Source organism: Lepus europaeus, chromosome 17, assembly GCF_033115175.1.
Source record: "Lepus europaeus isolate LE1 chromosome 17, mLepTim1.pri, whole genome shotgun sequence".
NCBI lineage: Eukaryota > Metazoa > Chordata > Mammalia > Lagomorpha > Leporidae > Lepus > Lepus europaeus.
Window position 1 is genome coordinate 61,899,002 of NC_084843.1, and position 16,465 is coordinate 61,915,466.

Genomic DNA, 16,465 nt, shown 5'->3' on the forward strand with positions numbered 1-16,465 from the left:
AAGGCAGAGTTATATAGAGCAAAGTAGGGACAGATAGATCTTCCATCCATTGGTTCATTCCCCAAATGGCCACAACAGCCAGGGCTGGGTTGGCTGAAGCCAGGAGCTTCTTTTGGGTCTCCCACGTGGGTGGCAGGGGCCCAAGGACTTGGGTCAGCCTCTGCTATTTCCCAGGCCATTAGCAGGCATCTGGATCAGATATGGAACAGACGGAACTTGAATCAGTACCCATACGTTATGCTGGCACTGCAGGTGGCAGCTTAACTTACTATGCCACAGCACCAGCCCTAATGATAACTATTTTTACATGTGGGGGCTGGCGCTGTGGCACAGCAGGTTAAAGACCTGGCCTGAAGCACCGGCATCCCATACAGGCACCGGTTCTAGTCTCAGCTGCTCCTCTTCCAACCCAGCTCTCTGCTATGGCCTGGGAAAGCAGTACAAGATGGCCCAAGTCCTTGGGCCCCTGCACCCACGTGGGAGACCAGGAAGAGGCTCCTGGCTCTTGGCTTCAGATTGGCTCAGCTCTGGACATTGGGGCCATTTTGGAAGTGAACTAGCAGATGGAAGACCTCTCTGTCTCTACCTCTCTCTGTAACTCTTTCAAATAAATAAAATAAATCTTTTAAAATAAATGTGGCACCAAGGGCTGGTGCTGTGGCATAGTGGATACAGAATAGTACCCCCATACGAGGTTTCACTTTCCAAAGTTTCAATTACTCCCATTTGACCACAGACCAAACAGTGCCGTAGTACAGTGAGAAATTGAGATATTTTGAGTGCAAGAGTAGTGATGCTATAAAGTGCTTCCTTTTTGTGAAAAGGTGAAAGTATGAGGATACTTAAAAAAGCTTATGGAATTAAAAAGGTAAATTTAGGGGCTGATGCCGTGGCACAGTAGGTTAATCCTCCATTTGTGGCACCGGCATCCCATATGGGCGCCAGTTCTAGTCCCGGCTGCTCCACTTCCAGTCCAGCTCTCTGCTATGGCATGGGAAAGCAGTAGAAGATGGCCCAAGTCCTTGGGCCCCGCACCCACGTGGGAGACCAGGAAGAAGCGCCTGGCTCCTGCCTTTGCCGTTGCAGCCAACTGGGGAGTGAGCCAATGGAAGGAAGACCTTTCTCTCTCTCTCCCTCTCACTGTCTGTAACTCTAACTCTCAAATAAAATAAATAAAATCTTTAAAAGAAAAAAAAAAGACAACGGTAAGTTTAGTGGCATGGTAGGTTAAGCCAAGCCTGCATCACGTATCAGAGTGCTGATTCAAGTCCTGGATGCTTTGCTTCCAACCCAGCTCCCTGCTAATGTGCCTGGAAAAGCAGTGGAAGATGGCCAAAGTGCTTGGACTTCTGCCACCAATTTGGGAGATCCAAATGGAATTCCAAACTCCTGTCTTCACCTGGCCCAGCCCTGACTGTTATAGCCTTTTAGGGAGTGAACCAGCAGATTGAAGGTCTCTCTCTCTCTCCCTCTCTCTCTCCTTTTCTGTTACTCTGTCTTTCAAATAAATCAATCTTAAAAAAAAAAAAGATGTTTATTTTGGTGCAGAAAGCTTTTCAAATCCATGCAGTTTTTACTTAATACTTTTATAAACTTTTTAAAATAAAGGATTCTCATGTTAATAGTTTGCCTATGCATTCTTAACATTTGAAAGGCAGAAAGAGCTCTAACCTACTGACTCATTCACCAAACGACTGTAATAACTTCAGCCAGATGAAGCTGGGAGCTGGGAATTTAATCCACATCTCTCACATTAGCGGCAAGGACTTAACTACCATAGCCATCACCTGCTTCCCTCCCAGGGTACACAATAACAGGAAGCTGGGATGGGAAGTAGAGTCAAGACTCAAACCTAAGCACTCCAATACAGGATGCAAGGCTCCTAACTGGCATCTTAAGCACTATGTCTGCCTCTTTCATCATTTTTAGGACAATTTAAGTAATAAACTATTTTGAGAGAGACTACTACACTCACATAACTTTTACTAGAGTATATGACAATTGTTCTACTTTATTACTGTACTATCTTATTGTGTCTAATTTATAAATTGAACTGTGTATTAGATATACATGTATAGGGAAAAATATAGTATATATATATATATATAGTATTCGGTACTGTCTGTGGTTTCAGGCATTCATTGGGGGTCCTAGAACGTATTTTTTAACCTATGAATAAAGTGGGACTAATGTACATTGTTACATTTGATGCTTCAAACAGTGTTCAAAGCATTTTATGACTTGTATTTGTTGACTATTAATTCTTGGGTCTTAATGAAGCTTCAAAAGCAAAGTAAGTTTGATTCCTGTAATGGAAACATCAGAAGTATTTGTTTAACCTACTCTGTACAGATGAAGAACAAATTCTCCTAAGTACCTATATTACTCAAATACCATTCCTAATACAAAAGATATTGTATATACTCTTATCTCTGACCATCACCGATTCGGCCCAGGGCCTTTAATACAGAAAATACTCGAAACTGGTTTCGCAGCCCCTCTTCTCCTAATACATAGATTAGAGCTCTGAGGCCTATGTTACTTTATCTAATTCATCCCTCCCAAGGCTATTCTGCTATCCCACTTATCTTTATCTTATCTTTCTATCCTTGGATTCTGTTTTTTCTAAACTGGACACACTTAAATGAAACACTAAGCAGAAAGAAGTTCAAGATGGTACCCATTCATTGAAGACAGCTAGAGAAGAATGAATCTCTGTACTACAGTTTCAACCAAAATTACCAATATTCACACCAAGCATTCAAAGAAAAAGATCAGAAAAAAAAGAATACTTATTTGTATTAAGTTCAAAAACTGCTATAAAAAAAGAAGAAATTGCTATGGTAATCCAAGTTAGAGTCCTTTTGAGTTTTCTAACTTTTTATTCAGCTACAATATTTATTTAGCTAGAGGAAAACTAATGAAAGATAACTTCAATTTATACAAATAAGTTTCACTGAGTGGAAACACAAAGTTTTACTTGTTTCATTCTACAGATATCTAGTTTATTTGGTTCATCTCATATATTCATATATTTATATGTATACCTTTATGATTTAGTAAGATTCAAGCTCTCATTGCAAGAGCAATATCATTTAATGCTCAAGACCATAAAACTTATTTTTGTTGACCTTCAATCCTGTTTCATTTCCAGAGTGAAAAGTCAAAGATATAATATATTGGGTGGGGGTGTGAAAGCATCCAGTATGATGCACTTTCATTGACTAGACAACTTAGCAATTCAACAACTCTAACAACTTTTAACTTTTGTTAAAATGTTTTTAGCAGTGGGGCCGGCGCTGTGGCGCAGTGGGTTGACACCCTAGGCATCCCATATGGGCGCCGGTTCGAGACCTGGCTGCTCCACTTCCGATCCAACTCTCTGTTGTGGCCTGGGAAAGCAGTAGAAGATGGCCCAAGGCCTTGGGTCTCTGCACATATGTGGGAGACCCGGAAGAGGCTCCTGGCTTCGGATCAGCGCAGCTCTGGCCGTTAGGGCCATCTGGAGAGTGAACTATCAGATGGAAGGTCCCTCTCTCTCTCTCTCTGTGTGTGTGTGTGTGTGTGTAACTCTGACTTGAAATAAATAAATCTCAAAAAAAAAATTTTTTTAGCAAATGTTAATAGAGCCATTTAAATACTGAAGCCCAGTGTTATATACCCAGTTAAATTTTCAGAAGCATTAAATAAATGCTGCCTATAATATGGGATACCCTTAAATATTACCTTCATACATCTTTTATGTTCTAGTAGTGTCTTTTTGGTTTGGTTTGGTTTGATCTGAAAGGGAGGGACAGAGAGAGAGATCTTCAATACACTGGGTCACTCTGTGATGCCTACAACAGCCAAGGCTGGGCCAGGCCAAAGCCAGGAGCCCAGAACTCAGGCTGGGTCTCCCATGTGTGGCAGCAGCCTAGATTCTTAAATCATCACCTACTACCTCCCAGGGTGCGTATTAGCAGAAAGGTGGAATCTGAAGCAAAGCCAGGACCTGTCAGGCACCCTGACATCAGATCAGGAATGCCGTAACAACTGTGCCATACACTCACCCCTAGTCAGTTTTTTTTTTTTTTTTTTTAAAGATTTTATCTATTTGAGAGTTACAGACAGTGAGAGGGAGAGATAGACACAAAGGTCTTCCTTCCATTGGTTCACTCTCCAAATGGCCGCAACGGCCACAGCTGTGCTAATCCGAAGCCAGGAGCCAGATACTTCCTCCTGGTCTCCTATGCGGGTGCAGGGACCCAAGCACTTGGGCCATCCTCCACTGCTTTCCCAGGTCATAGCAAGAGAGCTGGACTGGAAGAGGAGCAACCAGGACTAGAACCGGAGCCCATATAGGATGCCGGCGCCACAAGCGGAGGATTAACCTACTGTGCCATGGCGCCAGCCCGTTTTTGTTTTTTAAAAGAGTTCATGGGTGAGATTAGCGGCAGGAGATGGTATGTAAAATTCTACGTAGGGGGGCTGGCATAGCAGATAAAGTTGGCATCCTATATGGGTGCCAGTTCGAGTCCTGGCTGCTCCACTTCCAATCCAGCTCTCTGCTGTGGCCTGGAAAAGCAGTGGAAGATGGCCCAGGTCCTTGGGCCTGGGCACTTGCATGGAAGACCAGGAAGAAGCTCCTGGCTCCTGGCTTCGGATCAACACAGTGCCAGCCCTCATGGGCATTTGGGGAGTGAACCAATGGAAGTAAGACCTTTCTCTCTGTTTCCCTCTCAATGTCTATAACTCTACCTCTCAAATAAAATATTTTTTAAAAAAGCAAAAAACAGGCTGGCGCCGCGGCTCACTAGGCTAATCCTCCGCCTACAGCGCCGGTACTCTGGGTTCTAGTCCCGGTTGCTCCTCTTCCAGTCCAGCTCTCTGCTGTAGCCCCGGAAGGCAGTGGAGGATGGCCTAAGTGCTTGGGTTCCTGCATCCGCATGGGAGACCAGAAGCACCTGGCTCCTGGCTTCGGATCGGCACATGCCGGCTGTGGCGGCCAATTAGGGGGTGAACCAATGGAAGGAAGACCTTTCTGTCTGTCTCTAACTCTGCCTGTCTAAAAAACAAACAAACAAACAAACAAACAAACAAACAAAACTACGTAGGTGTTCATATTTGCATCTTCTGACCTAGGTCCACACCTTCCATCAAAATCTTAAAGGACTTTATAATCTCCAAATAGGCAGAAAACCACTACTATGTATTTTACAGATTAAGAGCAGTAGTTATATTCCAGTGGAAAATTAATTGCTAAGTAAAATAAGGTATTCCTTCCACAAAAATGAAGACTCACAAGCCTTATGGTTTTCCCAACTCTTGCTGCGTGCCTGAAATAAAAGCAGGAGTTTGAACTCATTTGCCCAGTGAAAGACACTGCCTGTCACTGTATAACTCTCTCTGCAGTAATAAAAAAGGTTAATTATCTCTTTACCAAAAAGCCAAGATTCACCTGCAACAACCTGGAATAGCTAGGTGATATAAAACTTTTTTTTCAATGGTCTTGCACCGTCTAAACTTTTTTGCAATAAAAGTTATATACATTTTTCACCTGCATTACCTCATGTCTCCAAGACACAAAATGGCCAATGTAATTATTCCCTTACTATAGTCCTTGCTTTCTTTCAGAATTTCACAATAATTCATGTTCAAGATGTCAATGGTAACAGCATTATCTATCTCAAAGAGACAAAGTAATCCTATCCCTAGTCAGTCTGTGTAAATCTAAGGATGTGCCACCAGCTATCAAAGACACTGGCAGAACTTATTGGACAAAGTTCCAAAAACCAACACTGACATGACTTTTTAAAGTGAGAAAATTTACCCTTTCCACAAAAAGAGAAAGGTAGTATTCAAAGTTCTTAAGATTCTGGAATTATACATCAACAGGATAAAAGCCAAAGTTAAAGAAAAAAAAAAAAATCAGACTGTTTATTCACATTTCAAATCAAGGCAAAACATATTCAAAATTGTTCACTTTCAGCTTCTTGAATATTTTCTGCTTCAAGTATCCATTTTCTCCAAAGCAGTGTGATTAAAAATTCCTTTAAAATGTTTCTCAAGCTAACTTCCAATGTTCCTGCTATGCAGACTGAATTTTTCATCTGATTATTTTAGGAAAAGAGTAGCCTCATTCATAAGTTACCACTAAACCTAAAAGGGGAAACACGTTTCTTTCCAGAACCTTAGGGGGGAAAAAAATGAGGAAAGTTGATGAAAGAACACTAGTGCCACGTCTTTTCCCCTCCCCCACTCACGTAGTGGCTAATGCATCCCTACAGAGCGCATTCCAAAGGGAAGTCCAAGAGCCACAGCTCTCGGAGAAACAGTTAAGTGAAAATTGGCAAGTTCTCTGGCTTTTCAGATCAGTTCCTAAAAGGGGATCTAGCTGCTGCTTCATCACTTTCTTTAAAAAACAAAAAGGAAAGAAAGAAGGGGGGGGGGGGAGGAAGGGCCGTGCAAACACTCCGAGAGTCCTCCACTTTACCCAGAACACCCACACATGTGAGCTTCTACAAACGGAGTCTATATTTAATAGATTCCTTTTTTTTTTTTCTTTTTTAAGGCGAAATGCTCTCCCTTTGATCATCCCGTGCCTTCCTCCCGCTTGAAACATACATCTCGGAGGCTGGTCACGTAACCCAACTCCGAATTCCTCCACAGCCCGTGGAATCTGTTTGCACTTTGAAAACCTCCAGACACTCCGCGAGGCGATCAGAGCGGACGGCAGCGAGGAGAGCCCAGAGAGGCACGCTCACGCGCCTTCGCGCAGATTTTTGGGGAAGAAGAGGAAGCAGCCCAGCTTCGCCGACTGGGGCGATCTGACAGCCGGCGTCCTCCGCGGGGACAACCCGAAACTCGGCGCCCCGGGCTGCGTCTGGCGGCTGAGGCGGCGCCGCGCGCCACAGACAGAGGAGCTGAGCGAGAACTTTCTGGGGAGGTCCGCTAGCCCGACCCGACCGACTGTTCCACGGGGCAGACACGCCGGGAGCGCTCAAAATCTGCTCTTCCCTGCCATATGCTAACCATCTGCAGCCGTGGAGGCCAGAAACCCACGCCCCGCCATCGCGTTCCCCTCAGCCGTGCAGCGAGGACCAGGTGAGGAGGGAGCTCGGGAGAGAAAAAAAAAAAAAATCAACGGGGTGATTCCACCCCGGGAAGAACATTCAAGAAAGTCCTGGTGCCCGGGGCGGGGACAGCGGCTGCTGCTGCAGCCGCCGCCGCGGTCGGAAGCGGGACGGGGGCAGAGGTGGGAAGGGGAGCGTGGGAGAGGGCAGCCGGGCCTGGGGGGCGCCAGGCCAAGCCTCCAGACGGCGGGGTGCCGCGGCTGCTGTGGTGGACGGGAGCACCCGAGCCCCCCGAGCCCGCCCTCCAGCACGGGGAGACGACACCGGACCGCCGCCGCCGCCGCCGCCCGCCCGAGCACCACGGCTGCCCACGGGCCTCCGTCCTCCGCCTCCAAGGTCGAAAGAGCACCTCACCTGGAACGCGGGACGGGACGACGGCTCGCTCTTCGGGTCCCTGTCGCCTGCCCCCGGGGCCGGCTACCTACCCCGTGCCCTCAGTCCGCTGGCGGCGCCACTGGGCAGCAGAGGGAGCCAGTCAGCCCTTTTATAACCTCCAGGCCGCGACGGCAGCGCCGGGGAGGAGGCGGCCGCGGCCCTCGCTACGTGAGGCCGATCACACCCGCGCCCCGGCGACTGCGCAGGCGCCCGTCCCCGCCCACCCGCGGCGGGCCCGTGGACTGCGAGGCCGAGAGGAGGGGCTGGGCCGGGCCGCCGTGGGCCGGGCCGCCGGGCCTGGGCGGCAGCGCGCCTGCGCAAGGCTCACGCCACGCCGCCGTTTCCGTGGTTACCACGGGCTTCCTCGGCTCCCGTGGGTGTGGCGCCCGGGGTTCGGGGTCCGCGTGAGGGCTAGGGAGAGGACCCCGCTAGCCAAGACGATAAAAATGAGGGGAGCGAGGGGGTGCAGAAAGTAAAGCAGACAGCCATGGTGTTTCGGCTGGCCTGGGCCCAGGCTTTTACTGTCCTCTCGCATTGCCCAGGGCATCTCGTAGCCGTGGCGCTCAGTCTCCCACGTTTGCGCTCTATCAGCAGAGGGTAGGCCGAAAGCCGCTGAGTCAGACTGTCTGGGTTCAGATCTTGGCTCAGTCCTGCTGGGGTTTAACACTCTGAATTCAGTGCCATCATGGATAGGAATAGCGGACTGCCAATGCCGGGGGTGAAGGTAGGGCTCGGAGCACCTGCCTGGCGCCCAGAGATCCGGTGGGAACCCGGGAATCTGTCAGACGCCGAAGGTCGTGTCTGTTCCTAGTCTAGTGGGTCATCAGGATTCCTGAAAGAAGAAAGCCTTACTGTCAGGCAGCAATGAAGGACATCCTTTGACCTTGTCCGTGAACGGGGGAAACGCTGGTATTCCTTAAAAATTGTTCCTAAGGGTATCCGGGTATCCCACAGAGTATAGCAAGAATTAACATGTAACTTATCTGGAAGATGGGCTTGATTATAAAAATACAGAATTCAGGAAAAGTGCTTGGGGAGCCCTAGGCAAACCAGAAAGTAGCGATGGTGCTGAGTGGACGGTTCTCGAAGTAGTCCGGGGGCCCACACGCTCGCAGCTGTTTCGTACTAAGACCGTATTCCCGTTTTCCGCCCCAACACTGCAGTGGGGTCGGAGACCAGGTGTGCTTGGGTGTTGCAGTGGAATGAGAACAGCGCGTTTGTGTGAGTCTTCTCGCAGGCCGGGCGTTGAAGAGATGTGCAGCAATGCTATACTGTTCGCACCACGTTGTGTTTGTTTGTTTGTTTGTTTGTTTTGTTTTGTTTTGTTTTTTTGCCTTGGAAAATATAGTTTTCATTTAAAAGTTATTTATGTTAACATGTAACACTTGGCCGGCGCCGCGGCTCACTAGGCTAATCCTCCGCCTTGCGGCGCCGGCACACCGGGTTCTAGTCCCGATCGGGGCACCGATCCTGTCCCGGTTGCCCCTCTTCCAGGCCAGCTCTGTGCTGTGGCCAGGGAGTGCAGTGGAGGATGGCCCAAGTGCTTGGGCCCTGCACCCCATGGGAGACCGGGATAAGCGCCTGGCTCCTGCCATCGGATCAGCGCGGTGCGCCGGCCGCAGCGGCCATTGGAGGGTGAACCAACGGCAAAAAGGAAGACCTTTCTCTCTGTCTCTCTCTCTCTCACTGTCCACTCTGCCTGTCAAAAAAAAAAAAAAAAAAAAAAAAAACCTGTAACACTTATTTTAAATGAATTAATGACTCAATGTTTTCCATAGTTAACTCCTGATGCAGTAGATGTTGGCGGACGCGACTCCCGTATTGCAATCCTCAATACTTTTCTGGGAGTGTGAAATGGTCACAGACCCAAGAGTGACTCCAGGCCGCAGGGCAGATTAACCGAAGCCAACAAGGCTGCAGCTTCAGCGCTCCTCACTTGCACTGCCCCCTTTCCAAGGCAGGGGCTCCCGTGATGCTTGTGAAAGCAGATATTTTAACTGCAGCTTCCAGTCAGCACAGACTTCCCTTCTGCGGTGCTTCCTTTTGTCTCATGGTGCTGGCATTTTAAAAATTTAGCTGAAGTTGACTTAAGGATACATTTGGTTTCAGTTTAGTGGAATTTATTTTTGTAACCCATAGTCACTTGCATGTGTAGTTAAGATATTGCCAGCTGTCTCAGGGTAAGAATGGTATCTAAGAATACGCCTACCACCCATTGTGCTGACCCACCCAGCACTGTTGAAGCATAGGTGCAGGGCCAGACCTTTTATAGTTAGCTGAATGCATCCTGTGTTCCGGCATCAAAAACACGTGGATCAAAGAGGAAAAGCAGGGCTGACATTTAGGGGGCCTGAAGGTAACCTGTGGAAAATTCTTGCAGATAGCGGATATGGGAAAAAATTAATTAAAGTTGTAGTGCTTATCAAAACAAGAAAGGCAATTATTTTCTGCCAGAATTTAATGAGAACATCCCAACAAACATCATCAGTTTAAAGAAGGTTCATGTGCTGTGAATCCTTTTCAGTCATGTATTAAGCATCCTATTAGAGAATGTCCAAAATTTACCATAATTCTAAAAAATCTATATATTATCAACAGTGAGTTATGGGACTAAAAGAACCTTTTCTAACATATCTCTATGATAATATAAAACTTTAAACAACCATAATAAGGGAAAAAGATGTTAGCTTCCTATCTTCTCTATAGAATTTGTTACAAAATTATTGCCATATGAAGAGATAAACAACATGAAGTCTAGGGGCAGGCATGTGGCACAGTAGGTTAAGCCTCTGCCTGCGATGCACACATCCAATATAAGCGCCAGTTCAAGTTCTGGCTGTTCCACTTCTCCCTGCTAATGCACCTGGGAAAGCGGTGTAGATTGACCCAAGTTTCTGGGCCCCTGCCACCCATGTAGGAGACCTGGATGGAATTCCAGGCTACTGGGATCAGTCAGGCTGTTGTGGCCATTTGGGAAGTGAACCAGCAGATAGAAGATCTGTATTTCTCCCTCACTCTCTTCCTTTCTAATAATCAAATCTTTAAAAAAATAAACAAATGAAGAAAAATATGAAGCATGAAGATGGCCCAAGTGCTTGGGCCTCTGCACCCACATGGGAGACCCAGAAGAAGCTCCTGGCTCCTGGTTTCAGCCTGGCCCCGCCTCAGACGTTGCAGCAACTTGGGGAGTGGCCAGCTTCTGTCTCTTCCCTTTTCTCTGTAGCTCTACTTTTTAAATAAATAGATAAATCTTTAAAAAAATGTAGAGAAAGAAAAGTAATATAGAGGTATGTCAGATAATTAATGAAGATAGTATGTTCTTTTTCTGAATATAAGATGTTTAGGATTGTCTTAGCCCATTTAATATTGCTATAACAAACTACCTGAGACTGGGTACTTAGTAAGAAAAGAGGCATATTTTTGGCTCATGGTTTTGGTGAGAGTAAGTCCAAGACTGGGCAACCATATCTGGCAGGGGCTTCATGCTACATTATAATATGGTGATCGGCATCACATGGCAGGAGCATGGGTAAAAGAGAGAGCGAAAATAAGAGAAAAAGGTCACATGTGGAAAGAGAAAGCAAGAGAACAAGCCAAGAAAGCCAGATGACTTTATAACAACCTACTCTTGACGGGGCCAGCGCTGTGGCGCAGCGGGTAAAGCTGCTGCCTGCAGTGCCAGCATCCCACATGGGTGCCAGTTCTAGTCCCAGCTGCTCCACTTCCAATCCAGCTCTCTGCTATGGCCTGGGAAAGCAGTAGAGGATGGCCCAGGTACTTGGGCCCCGGCACCTGTGTGGGAGACCCGGAAGAAGCTCCTGCATCCTGGCTTCCAATTGGTGCAGCTCCGGCCAGTGCGGCCATCTGGGGAGTGAACCAGTGGATGGAAGACCACCTCTCCTTCTCTCTCTGTATAACTCTTTCAAGTAAATAAATAAATCTTAAAAAAAAAAAAAAAAAAAACCTACTCTTGTAAGCAGTCCAGTCCTCAGGACCTACTCCTCCACCATGGCCATGACCCATGTGACCTCTTCACCACCCACTTGCCCTCCCCTCAAAGGTTCCATCACCTCTTGATGCTGCTCATGGGGGACCAAACCTCCAGCACATGAACCTTTGAGAGAAAAACCGTATCCAACCCATAGCGATAGTGTTTGTCAGTTTTGGTTTTTTTTTTTTTTTTTTTTTTTTTTTTTTTTTTTTTTTACATTTGTCATTTGCTTGCCCAAAACAGGCACTTCATATTAAATCTACGTTCAACTATTCCACATGATCATTCCTGCTCAGTCATAAGCAAAATGGTAGCTACCTGGAAAAGTAGAAACAGTAACACAAGGCCCCTCTGAATGGCATTTCTATAAACCTTTAGTAAATCTCTTTCTCTTGAATCTGGGAAAGGTGAAGGTGTTTATCAATTAATAAATACGTCACAGGATGCAGACTGTGGCACAATGGGTTAAGCCACTGCATGGGATGCCCACATCTCATATCAGAGTGCCCTGGTTCAAGTCCTGCCTCTGCCACTGATCCAGCTTCCTACTAATGCACTCCCTAGGAGGCAGAAGATGATGGCTCAAGTAGTTGGGTCCCAGCCACCCATGTGGGAGACCCAGATGGAGTTCCTGGCTTCCGGCTTCAGCCTGACCCAGCCCTTACTATGGCAGGCATTTGGCGAGTGAGAGAGCAGATGGAAGATCTCAGTCTCTCGCTCGGTTACTCTGACTTTCAAATAAATAAACATTCCAATATAAATATTTGTCAAGAAAATACTCAAAGTTACATCTGAGTATATTCTTAGGAAAAGACTAATTTTTTCTGTAGCTATGGTAACAACAAACAATGGCAACTTAATGAACAAGCCTCTCTAAAAGGATGGGAGGGCTGGCGCTGTGGCGTAATGGATAAAGCTGCCGCCTACAGTGCCGGCATCCCAGTAGAGAGATGAAAATTATAAAAAAGGGTCAAATACAAATGCCAGGAGGAAAAATCCTATGATATTGAGAAATGAATATTTCTTTTGATGGACCCATGGTGAGAAAAGAAGGTCAAATCATTCAGATGAATACAGAGACAGAAAGAAAAAAGAATGAAAACAGAGTTAAGCATCCAAAATTGTGAGACAATATAAAAAATCCTACACACGTGTGGTTGGAGAAATGGTGTTTGGAAATATCTGAAAAGAGAATGACAACATATTTCAAAAATAACAGAAGACATCAAACTACAGGTCCAGGGAATTCTCTGTTTTCAAATAAGAGATGGCCTTCCTTATCCAAACAAGCCTGGTTCACATCAGTAATGTGACAGTCTTGGCACAGTAATTCAGAGATGGGCACTTAACCCAGTCATAATCAATTCATTAAATTCTTTGACCTCAGGAATTGTTTTGTTAGAGACTCACAAGGAGGATTATAACCTAAATTAGTCCAAATAGAGTGAAAATCAACACTGAGGATAGATGGGTACTCTGCATAGAAACAAGAAAGTAAATGGACATATGATCGTCTGGAAGCCATTTCTTTACCATGAGAAAGACCAATTTGAAGACAAACCCAGCACATGGAATAGGCTAGAGCTAAGAGGAACTGGTGTCTGAGACCTGAACTATAGTTGGATTTTTCAATAGGTAACCTCATAAATTCCCTACAGCTTAAGGGAATAAATAAATTTATAAAATAAATATGTATTTTAAATAAATATTTTTCAGTTTTCTCAAATCACAGATCTTAATTGATGTGGTACCCTAACACCAGTAGTAAGAACCATTTTAGGGGAGGTTCCAACTCAGCTTTCAACTTTTATTTTGATTTGGAACAAATTTCTAATTTTCAAAGGAAAAGTACCCATTTCCAAAAGAGAATTCTCCTTTTACTCAGCAACTGTAGTAATAAGGAAATTTATTTTAATTATTCACTTCTTCATTTATTCAACAGATATTTACTGAGCACCTACAATGTACCAGGTATTATATTAGGTATTAGAAATGTGCTGGTGAATAGACACAGTTATTTGTTAATTTTTGTTTATGAGAATGTACGAACAGTCTGACAGCTGTAACCGACTGTGTTCCTTTCCCATTTTCTGGTATCTTTCTTTAGTGTTGTATCACATTTTGAATATAAAGGGTTGGAGTTGTGCATATTAAATATTTTCAAGGTCTATAGTTTGCACAGGAATACCCAACAGCTATTCTATCAAGCATGGAAAATGTTTACAAATTTTTAAAGTATTAACTGAAAACAAGAAGTTACATTTGAGAATAATGCTTCTATTTATAAACAAACAGAATCTGACTTGGCTGTGGGAAAGATTTGTAGAGCTTGGCTGGTCCATGCATTCTTCCACCCAAATGAGCTTGTCGAGTATTCAAACACATCGGGCAAGAATGCCAGCAATCTCAGCTTTATTTGATGAAGCAAGATTTAGAGTTTAGGACCTGGAGTTCATTCAGTCACAGAATTACAGAATTTGGTAAGAAGAATAACTCAGACTGGAGGAGCAATGACAGAATCAGTGAACTCAGACTGTAGTGTACCATTAAGAGTCCATCTTTAAGTTTTTTTTTTTTTTAAGATTTATTTTTTTGAAAGAATTAGAGAGAAGGGGAGAGAGAGAGAGAGGTCTTCCATCTGCTTGTTCACTCCCCAAATAGCCACAATGGTCGGAGCTGAACCAGACCGAAGCCAGTAGACAAGAGATTCTTTCGGGTCCCACACGTGGATGCAGGGACCCAAGTACTTGGGCCATTGTCTGCTGCTTTCCCAGATGCATGGGCAGGGAGCTGGTTTCAAAGTGGAGCAGCTAGGACTTGAACCAGCATTGATGCCAGCATCACAGGCAGTGACTTTACCCGTTATGCCACAATGCCACCTCCTACCTTTAAAGTTTTAAAAATTTTTATTGATTTTATTTTATATGCGAGAGAGAGAGAGAGAGAGAGAGCAGCTATTCTATCTGCTGATTCATTTCCTAAATGCCTGCAACAGCCAGGGCTGGACCAAACCTGGAAGGCAATCCAGGTCTCCCACAGGGTGGCAGGGACCAAGTACCTGAAGCCATCATGTGCTGCCTCCTAGGGTGTACATTACCAAAAAGCTGGATCAGAAGCAGAGCCAGGACTCAAGTCAGGAATCTTCCATCCACTGATTCACTCCCCAAATGGTCCCAACTGGGAGGGCTAGGCCAGGCTGAAGCCAAGATGGGTACAGGGGCCCAAGGATTTGGGCCATCTTCTGCTGCTTTCCCATGCATGTCAGCAGGGAGCTGGTTTGGAAGTGGAGCAGCTGGGACTCGAACAGGCACCAATATGGGATGCCGGCACTGCAGGCAGTGGCTTTAACCTCTATGCCTCAGCACCAGCCCCTAACTTTAACTTTTATGCTAAAATTTTTCATGTACCAAAAGGCTACGATAACATTTGCAATATCAATCACACAAAGATATTATGAAAATTCAACTGAAATGGATATTTTGAAAGTTCTTCAAAAGGATGAAGTACCGTATTAATAGGAGTAATCATCATTGTGTGCTGTATGATATGGAGTTGCATAGATTTTTGTTGTGTTGCTTTAAAAAAAAAAGATTTATTTCTTCATTTGAAAGGCAGAGTTATGGAGAGAGAGGTCAATACACACAGAGAGATCTTCCATCTGCTGGTTCACTCCCCAGATGGCCATAATGGCCAAGGTTGGGCCAGGCCTAAGCCAGGAGCCAGGAGGTTCTTCCAGGTCTCCCACATGGGTGCAGAGGCCCAACTACTTGGGCCATATTCTTCTGCTTTCCCAGCTACATTAGCAGGGAGCCAGATGAGAAGTGGAGCAGCCAGGACATGAACCGGTGCCCATACAGGATGCTGGTGTTGCAGGCAGTGACTTTACCTGCTACACCACAGCACTGGCTCCTTTTTTGTCACTTTCAAATCATAGAATCAAACAAGAGGACTTTTAGACCTACTTGAACAAATTTGAAAAAAAATGCAAAGTGGAAATTATTAGAACTAGTCTTTCGAGGAAAAAGTGTAAATAGGAAAGATATTTATAGGGCCGGCACCATGGCTCACTTGGCTAATCCTCTGCCTGCAGCGCTGGAATTCCATATGGGCTCTGGGTTCTAGTCCCAGTTGCTCCTCTTCCAGTCTAGCTCTCTGCTGTGGCCCAGGAGGGCAGTGGAGGATGGCCCAAGTGCTTGGGTTCCTGCACCCACATGGGAGACCAGGAGGAAACACCTGGCTCCTGGCTTCGGATTGGCATAGCTCCAGCCGTAGCAGCCATTTGGGGGTGAACCAACGGAAGGAAGACCTTTTTCTCTGTCTCTCCCTCTCACTGTCTGTAACTCTACCTGTCAAATAAATAAATAAAAAATCTTTTAAAAAAAAGAGATATTTATAGCATCTATAATTAGTCCATGGTTAATGTTAGTTCTCACTCTTGAAGTGAAATAATACTACTTTATGTTCAGTACTAACTTAAGAGCTACAGTAGGGGACTGGCACTGTGGCATAATGGGTAAAGCCACTGCCTGCAGTGCCAGCATCCCATATGGGCACTGGTTCGCGTCCTGGCTGCTGTACTTCCGATCCAGCTCTCTGCTATGGCCTGGGAAAGCAGAAGATGGCCCAAGTCCTTGGGCCCCTGCACCCAAATGGGAGTCCCATAAGAAGCTCCTGGCTCCTGGCTTTGGATCAATGCAGCTCTGGCCATTGTGGCCAACTGGGGAGTGAACCAGTGGTTGGAAGACCTCTCTCTCTCTCTCTCTCTCTGCCTTTGCCTCTCAAATAAATAAATAAATAAATAATAAAATAAAGTATATGTTAAAAAAAAAGCCACAGTGGTAGATTGATTGCATATCTATACCTGTGTAATAAAAAATGTAACCTTAAGGCCGGCGCCGTGGCTTAACAGGCTAATCCTCCGCCTTGCAGCGCCGGCACACCGGGTTCTAGTCCCAGTTGGGGCTCCGGATTCTATCCCGGTTGCCCC

At 45.6% G+C, this 16,465-nt stretch overlaps 2 protein-coding genes across 4 annotated transcripts in view; one reads left to right on the top strand and one right to left on the bottom strand.

The window, feature by feature from the left end:
• P4HA1 (prolyl 4-hydroxylase subunit alpha 1) overlaps positions 1 to 7,585 on the bottom strand; it is a 105,975-nt gene extending 98,390 nt beyond the window's left edge. The window contains exon 1 of one of the 2 annotated variants that reach the window (XM_062215068.1): positions 7,467 to 7,585. The gene's annotated coding sequence lies outside the window, so the exon portion shown is untranslated. The remainder of the gene's footprint in view (positions 1 to 7,466) is intronic. The other variant, XM_062215067.1, reaches the window with a different exon arrangement.
• NUDT13 (nudix hydrolase 13) overlaps positions 6,284 to 16,465 on the top strand; it is a 41,519-nt gene continuing 31,337 nt past the window's right edge. The window contains exons 1-2 of one of the 2 annotated variants that reach the window (XM_062215073.1): positions 6,284 to 6,313; positions 6,551 to 7,083. In XM_062215073.1, the coding sequence (XP_062071057.1) occupies positions 7,004 to 7,083 (80 nt within the window). In that variant the 5' untranslated portion in view covers positions 6,284 to 6,313; positions 6,551 to 7,003. Of the gene's footprint in view, positions 6,314 to 6,550; positions 7,084 to 16,465 lie in introns of those variants that run through there. The other variant, XM_062215070.1, reaches the window with a different exon arrangement.